The 8,682-nt window shown below is 35.3% G+C and overlaps 1 protein-coding gene across 13 annotated transcripts in view; it reads left to right on the top strand.

Annotated features, from left to right (window-relative positions):
- The window catches only part of Abi3bp (ABI family member 3 binding protein), a 275,396-nt gene that overhangs the window by 211,792 nt on the left and 54,922 nt on the right, over positions 1-8,682 (top strand). For 9 of the 13 annotated variants that reach the window (XM_023721261.1, XM_023721260.1, XM_023721257.1 and 6 more), the window contains 6 exons: positions 798-872; positions 1,744-1,800; positions 2,455-2,526; positions 3,004-3,051; positions 6,245-6,319; positions 6,970-7,044. In XM_023721261.1, the coding sequence (XP_023577029.1) occupies positions 798-872; positions 1,744-1,800; positions 2,455-2,526; positions 3,004-3,051; positions 6,245-6,319; positions 6,970-7,044 (402 nt within the window). The remainder of the gene's footprint in view (positions 1-797; positions 873-1,743; positions 1,801-2,454; positions 2,527-3,003; positions 3,052-6,244; positions 6,320-6,969; positions 7,045-8,682) is intronic. The other 4 variants (XM_023721268.1, XM_023721267.1, XM_023721266.1 and 1 more) reach the window with 2 other exon arrangements.

The raw sequence follows: 8,682 nt of genomic DNA, 5'->3' as shown, positions 1-8,682 counted from the left end.
AGAGAGAGAGAGAGAGAGAGAGAGAGAGAGAGAGAGAGAGAGAGAGAGAGAGACAGAGACAGAGACAGAGACAGAGACAGAGACACAGAGAGAATGAGAAATAGCAATAGGTTGTGGATTAATGGGTGGAAGGGTAGGTACAGAAAAAATAATAAGTCTCAGTGCCAGTTTAAAGTGGTAAAGGGGTAGTCAAGCTAGAATATAGAACAAACCCTCCCAGGTGATACTCAACACATGGATAGTATTACCAACATAGAACTGACTATGGCAAACTCTTAGGGTCCCCTCACGGAAGCTAAGATTCAGATTCAGTAGGCTATCAGAAGGATGCTTCAGATAGGAGTCAGGTGTTGTTTTTGCTGTGAAAATTTATACTGCACATACTTCAGACATTGCAGGCCATTCAGTCTATTACAGCTGCTTAGTTCTGTTGCTGTACTTTAAAGACAACCAGCGCTTTTATGTAACTGTGTTCTCTATCATTTTAGTTCACTATGTGGTTATGTTTCACTAAAACTTTATTTAAATGGCATAACATGTTCTCATCTTGTAAAATATTATTCTTTTCGGGGTTTTTTTTGAGTGCTTAAAAAGTTTGAAAATCATTCTTAGCTCATAGGTCAAGCAGAATTCTGGATTTGGCAGGAATATAGTTTGCTAACCATTTTGCATGGCTTTCTTGTACCCTTGCAATTTTGAACCTTGCTTCAAAATTGATATTTCATTGGTATTTCTTTCTAAAAACTATGAAATAACTAGTCATGAATAGTTTTACAACTTAGATCCTCTTCTTTCAGCACCTATTGAACTGCAAACTCTTATTTTGAAACCAGTGACATCATCAAGCCTTGAAATGGCTTCCAGTCTGCCTGGTAAATACATTGTTTTATCTGTCAGACTATACTGTGAGCTGCCAAGGACAAACGATAGTCTTCCAGGTGCTTCACTTCTGAACATAAAAGCACAAAAAGATATGAATTTCATAATTCTAAATATTGTAGACTTTTCGGTTTATACTTGCACATTGGTGGTTAGTAATGCATTCTATTAATATTAACTGTGTCTAGCTGTATAAAAATACTTCTCCCCACTTAGTTTGCTGTGTATTATTTTAGAGAATAATGAGATCTCTTATTAAGTGACCAACAAATCTTTTAGAGCAACTGATTATGTACCTCATCCTTATTTTTTATCAAAAGTTATGAATTTGTAGTGCTCCTTAGTAGTAAGCTAAATTTCTGCTCTGCCACCTAAAAGGAAGCTAGTTCAGTTGTGATCATCAATGAAGAAATTTCCCATTTCAGCTAAGATGAAAAACTAAACTTCCACTTTTAACAATGTGAACCTTTCAAACTTCCACTCAAAATTGGAAACAAATTCTTAAAAGTCTGTACTAGCAATACTCATGCTTCCTGATAATTAATTTTGAAAAGTTTTCTACTTTTTCCAGCATAGAAAAGTAATTTCTTTTTATCTTTTCTGAGTATTTTAATAGTATAAGAGACATTTTATATAGGTATAAATTATGGTCATTACTGGTACCTTGCGACGGTTATATGATGAATTCAATTCAGTCATTGGAGCTTTATTGGTGTCAATACAAATGTCACTGTTAATATCATAAGATTTAACATTGAACACTTACAAGACACAAGGTGCCGTTCTACATGCTTGGCTTATTATAATTTATTTAATATTCACAATTCATCCTTGATCAATTGTTCCGTGTTGTGTTTTTGCTAGTTTCTGATATTCTGGAAGCAGTTACATTTAATACTGAGTCATCAAAGGAGACTATAGGTAAAAAATATTCCCCAATGGGAAGTCAATCTTATATGCTTTTCCATCTCATTGCAAATGTCATCTCTGGATGTCTTCATGCTTTGCAGAGTTTCACAGCTACCCACTTCCCATATCTTGCGTATACTCATCCCAAGGGCTCAGTAGTTACTATGTGCGGCACATGGCACAAGTGTCTGCTATGGTGCTGTGCCAGTCCCATAGTATCTTTAGTTTTGTCTCACTAAATAAAAATTTTCAACTATTTCTGCTCACCTTTTAAATATATGCACATACATGAATATGTACCTGGATGCACATCTGATATTTCCTTGTCATTGCATCTTTAGGATTCCTCTACATGCCTCCTAAAGACACATATGTGTCTCTTTCTCTTAGTAGAATGCTTGTGCAAAAATATGTAAGGAAGTGAAATTATCTGCTTGGCTCCAGACAGTAACTGTTATAGACTGCTGGTTGTGTGTGCTTTGTGTGTTTTCGCACAGCACACTGCCTTCTTTTCTGCCCTACTAACTTATAGTCTATCTGTTACCTATACTCAAGAGTGTATCTGCTCAATGAAACTAACCTATGTTTTCAAATTAAGTACAGGGTTCTATAACCCATCCTTCGGTCTCCCCACCACTGACTTCCCGTTCCCTGTTTCTTCCTTAGCACCAGCTGAAACAGCTTATCTATATCCCACTACCAAAATACCTCTCAGGCCAGAGGAGTCAAAGACTGAAGGTGGTAATATTTTCTTGCTTTGATTTATTCATTCACCACATTTCAATTAGTATTTGTGACATCCATGGACTATAAATGCTTACACTGTGACAACTGATCTAAAACTGAACAGATTTAAAAAGCTGTAACTTCCAATATTCTTAGATTCTTAAAGTGATAATTGACTCACTAAAGACAGAATAAATTCCAATTTCTCTACTGATGTCTGAAAATTGAAACATAATAATATTTAAAAGTATAGCATTGGAAGAGTTTATTCTACAGAGCTTCTCATTATTTAATGAAGTTAAAATTTCAATATTAGTTGGTAATTTAAAGTAATAAAATAGAATCTTGCCTTGAAATCCATTGTACTATCTGTAAAATTAATGATACAAATTCTTGGGAATGAAGTGTGTTGATATTTAATAAAGAAGCACATGATGATAGCTAAATACTTATAATACTTTGAAATTGTTCTCCTTTGTTTTGATACAGTTGTGGAATCTGTTTCGTATGTGTCTGAACCTCCCGAGATCACACTAGGTAATGACACTCTCGGCAACCCAAACCATGTGCTGTCTGTCCCGCTGCACCATCGCCCGCAAACCTCCGGGCCTCTCTCATGCCTTCATGTTGTGCCATCGTCATTGTCACACAGTTAATTTTCTTCTAAGTGTTCCTAGTCATGAACACTGCCCAAAAATGTCTCTCGTCTTCAGTTTTCCTTCAAGACTTTGGTCTCTTTTTCTACTCTATATCAGCCAAAGTGTTGAATGCAACGCATCTTTTTTCCCTCCGTGTTGACTGTTCTGCCAATACGGTATTGCGCTGAATGTTCCAGGTGATAGTTTTCTACGGTGATCCACTGATACTTCTGACCTAACAGCATCCTTTCCATTAACATTCCCCCTATCACACTCATCTCCATGTTTCATTCATTTCTCTCTAATAAGTGAAATTCTGCCCTTCATAACTTGCTCGTGTTGTTACATCTCTTATAATTACATTTTTCCTTTATGGCTCCTATTGATTATATCTTTCTAGAAATGTTTAAGAGACAAGATCCCAGCACAAAGTAAAGCTTACAAATTAATGATTTTATTTATTTAAAAAGTTCTTGCTTTTGTTTTTCCTCTTTAAAATAAAAAAGTACAATAGAACTCGGCATCTCTAAGTATTTTTGAAGCGGATGAATTGCGGAGAAAGAGAACTGTGGTCTTTGCTGAGGTCTTACAGTTTTCTTCACTTGTAAAGTCTTACCATCCTGTCCATTGTCTGTAATAATGGGGTGTCAACACTACAGTAACCTCGTATACTCGCCTTCAGTCATCATAGAAATCTCTTCCTTTCCTTCCCAAACTATAGTCTTAGCCAGTTTCGATGAGCCTCAAACTGAACCTGGTACGTTAATTTTATGCTATGTATGAGGTGAGTGCAAAATGACAATTTGTCTCATCTGGACACCAGAGGCCCCTGGCTTCAGCACTGTACTCAGAGTGTTTGGCAGGTGAGCCTACCTGTCTGGCATAGAGCTCTGTATCTGTCATCAGTGAGATCTCAAGTGAGAGTGTTGTGCATATTTTAAGTGTGCTGCTTGATACCATCTCTTAGCTATTCTTCATGTATTTACTTCAGTATCTAGAAATATTTCTGGGAAAGAAATGTATATTCTATAATATTTTAGCTAGATATGTATGTTCTAATTTTAATTACTTTATCATCATGACTAGTTTTATAGCATCTATAGCCATGTGAGAACTTTTAGACATTTAATTTGTGTTTGAGGACAGAAACAAATTTTATATTATAATTACACAAAACAGTATAACTGGCTAGTCACCCTGTCATTCCTTAGGGCCTTACTTCCTTCATGCTTTTGTGTAGTGATTTGGCCACTTCACTGTATGTAGAGACACTAAAATCATACCATTAACTCTGGCTAGTCATAAAGTTGTACTTGGTGGAGTTTGAAATAAATGAAAACAAATTACCAGCATGGAAAAAAAAATGTGCCTCTTCTTACAATGAAAAATCTTTTCAATGGATATGGTTTTCACAGGCTAAAGGTTCAGCATAAACTCAACTCTACTTTTGATTGTCATTAATTTTTTGGCATGGCTTTATTTACAAGAGCTATAGGGACATAAATTTTATTCATTACATTCTGAAATGCCCTATTAAATATTGCCTGTAAACTCTGCTGTTCAGTTATTTTCCAGAATTCTATATTGACTCCAAAAATGAAATCTGCTGTTGAATTATTTTCCAAAATTCTATATTGACTCCAAAAATGAAATCTAATCTCTTTGCAAAATGTCTTTAATAGCCCTAATAATTTATATTATTGGAATATCTAATTGTAAATATTACAGCTAGTGATTCCTACTCTGATTTTTTTTTTTTTTTACCAGGGATTGAACTCAGCTCCTTGCTCTTGCAGACAGGCCCCCGAGCTGCTGAGCTGTCTCCCCAGCCCTATTCTGATTTTTCATTACATTGCATTGTGACACGCCATTACCTTTGTAGGGTCTGCTATCTGCTCTGGGGAAGAAAACTTCCATGTCAGTTGGAATCTCAGAAAGGGAGCTGACGATCAGAAAATCATGACTTATCAAACTCAGTTCATCAAAATTTAAGGTTGCAGTGTGTCTAATAAATCATGTAACTTTGATGAACAAGCTGAATCAATAACCTACTGACTGGCAAATAATCAAAGTGATCCAAAGTAAACAAACCAATGTAATCTCTGAGACATCTTGATGTTGATGTCTCCATAGGCAAGAAGCTGCCACTGAAACCACTGGACGCCTGTGTGTTTTTATTTATTATCAGGAAGAAGCTTCTGCACTCTCATTGAGAAACTTCTGGTGTCTAATAACTCTTATTTTCAGCAAACTTCTTAACTTCTCTTCTGAGGCTGTATTTTATTTCCTTTATCCCAAATGCACTTCAGTTCAACAAAATGATGTCTTATCCCAAACTGCAACATTGCATCTAATAATTCCTTTCCTTCCTCAGGTTATATAATTAACTTCCTTGGTGAAGAAGCAATTGGTTTTAAAATGAATGTCCTAGAACTTCTTTAGGAATTTCTTAGCAAAAGAATAGTCCTGAAGAAAAGTTTTTTGTTGCTCAATTTTTCTCCCATCCAAGTAGCAAACAGGCCCAACCCTGCTTAGCTTCCGAGATCAGACGAGATCGGGTGGGTTCAGGGTGGTATGGCTGTAGACTGTTGCTCAATTTTTCTTTTCCAGCATAACCAATAAAAATTGTGTTTTGTTTTATCAGGTTAATTTTTCCCATTATGATTTGATCTTAAGACGAAACCTATATTTGGAATATAATTTGGCAATTTTCTTTTTTACATAGGAAAAATTGCATGTGATTGTATTTCATTTAGTACATCTGGACATTCTGATGAAATGTTATGAATTTCTAATAGGAATGAATTATTGTTAGTAGGAGATTTAGTTTCAAGCTGTTTAAAAGGAATTCTTAGTAGATATTTCTGAAATTCTAATAGTTCTATTTTGCTGGTGTCATTCAACATATTTTTTCTTTTGTTTTCTGTAATGTAAAAAAAAATCTACCTCTACTTTGTAGATTTTTAGGAGTTTTAATTGCAAATGCTGTGTACTTTGGTCTTCACTCAACAAACATCTGAGCTTTCAGAGGCTTCGATAATAATGTGAAACTTGATGAATTTAAGAATTCAAAACCTATGTCTTTTGTTTAGCTCTCAGGCAGACACCACGTACTCCTCCCAAGACAAAAGCATCACAACATCCAAGAATCCCACTAACTCAACCAGGTAAATATGCACTTTACCTTGAAAAATATGAGATTACTGGGGATATTCTGTTGAATGATAGCAGAGTGAGTGCTTCAACTTTGTGAAACAGGTCTTCCACAGTAATTACAAAAGTATTTGCAGTATATTTTTAACCTTGGTTAAAAAGTACATCATGGGAAGGTTTACTCCACAGAGTTTCTCATTATTTAAGATGGGGATCATCAAGCACATTCCTGGGCAGAGTAACCTGCCTATTCCGCAGAGGAAGACTGCGTCCTACCTCTCCACTATCACTAAATGTGCTTCCCCTACCTTAAAATTATCACTAATGTATGGCCTGCTCACAAAAAAAAAGAGTTACAGTGATCCAGTATACTACTAATTGAAAATATACTAACACTAAAGTTTTGCAAAAGGAAAATATTTGGTAGCATTAAAACTATTTTAATGATTCAAGTATTAAAAACTTATTATACTAATAATATACTCTAATACATAAATATATAAAGTTACCTAGCTGATATACACGAAGAGAATAAAACTATTTGGTAACAATACATACACTTGAAAACTTCGTTTCATCAGTGTTCAAGCTATTCCTTGTTGTGCCTTAGGTGACTGAAAGATGCTAAAACCAAATGACTTACCATCTGAGTTCTCTCTTTCAGCACCTAGGGGGTCCCCGCAAGCTACTTCAAAACCCAAAATGTCACCAAGTCCGGAAGTGTCATACACTACATATGGTAAATGCTTTACTTAATGTTTAAGCCAAATGCTCTCCACTGTTGTGCTCTGCTGACCTGAAACATAGAGTGGATGGATGTGAGATTAATAGTTCATGCATGAAGCCTGTTTATCTCAGGATTCTCCAAAGAGTTGTCCCATTGATCATATAGTAAAGCTATTACTAAATTTTAAAGGTGGGGGATTATGTCAAAAAATAGAGTGACTTCTCTAGAACTAAAATTCTTATTCCTGACTTACAAAAATATAATCTGCTAATTCCGATTATGCTGGGCTCAGTATTTTCACACAACAAGAAGATGAAATCATTTGGTTTTCCCCCTCACAGGATAAAAGAAAGATAAAATGGAACTTTATAAAAAGGGACAGTGATATTTAGCTGTTTACTTGGGCCCATTAATTTTACTATGTCTGATACTGAGCTGTTTTCCCTGTCAGATTTTATTTTAAAACTTTATAGTGCAGTAGTGTAGTTTAAGAAATTTATTACATACATACACACAAAGACTTTGGGGCTGAGGGCATAATGCACTGGTAGAGTTATGCTTATGCTTATTATACACAAGGACTTGGGTTCAATCTCCAAGCCAATCATAACTTTTAACTACAAATCTATTTTCTTTCATATCCTCTGAGAAGACTTTCTGTTCACTTATGGAGATCTCTTGTTTGTCGGATTATCTAGGGAGGAACTATTGAAATTCAGATATCACATGGGTCTTATCATCATTGCTATGTACATGTAGTCTTAGAATGGCCTAAGGAAGATAGTTGATTAATTTTTACAAACAAATCAAGCTCATTTAACCCAGAGAATCTGAGGGAATGTTGTACATTATTTTATTTCCCTTTACAGATATAATTATTAAATTTCTGTATGTTTTTGCAAAGTACACGGACTGTTCACAGAACCAAAGAATTGCCAAGTTATACTTTTAAATGATAACATTTTAGAAGCAAGTCTTAATTCACTTGCTATAATGTTTTTACATGAAGGGTATTATTGCTGCTGTGCTATAGTGAGGTTGTTGCTGTGGTGCTAGAGAGAAGCTTCTTTGCCCTAAAGTCTAAAAATTAACAGCAACAAATAATATGAACATAAAGTTTAAAAATGAGGATCTTCCTATTTTATAATAGCCCACGTACTTTTCATTGTGAGCAGAAAAATGCAATAGAAATTGAGTTGTTGAACCAGCCAGATAGCTCAGCAGATTAAAGCACCTGCTTAGGCAGATGCAGGGGCCAGGGGTTCGATCCTCGGCCTGCAGTGCCGGCCCTGCCCCCAGAGCACACTGAGACAGTGAATGACACTGGGCCTAGTGGCATGCGCCTGTAATCCCAGTGCTTGGGAGGGCAAAAAACAGGAGCGATCACTACAAGTTCGATCTACATAGTGAGACCCTGTAGATCCTTTACTAAATATGCTTTTTAAAAAAGAAAGAAAAGAAAAGAAATTGAGTTGCTATAGACAACCACATAGATTTGAATTGTTCTAGATTTTAATTTACTTTTAATTATAGAGGGTAATGTTGTTACTTTGATTTCATTACATCAATCTATCTTTTTTTTAATGCTTAATATTTGCCTTAACTCTACCAACATGTTGTTTTCTTTCTTTTTCTTTTTCTTTTTTTTTT

Source organism: Octodon degus, unplaced genomic scaffold (assembly GCF_000260255.1).
Source record: "Octodon degus isolate 3935 unplaced genomic scaffold, OctDeg1.0 scaffold00081, whole genome shotgun sequence".
NCBI lineage: Eukaryota > Metazoa > Chordata > Mammalia > Rodentia > Octodontidae > Octodon > Octodon degus.
Note: the sequence above shows the minus strand (reverse complement) of the source record. Positions and strands in the feature narration are given on the sequence as shown.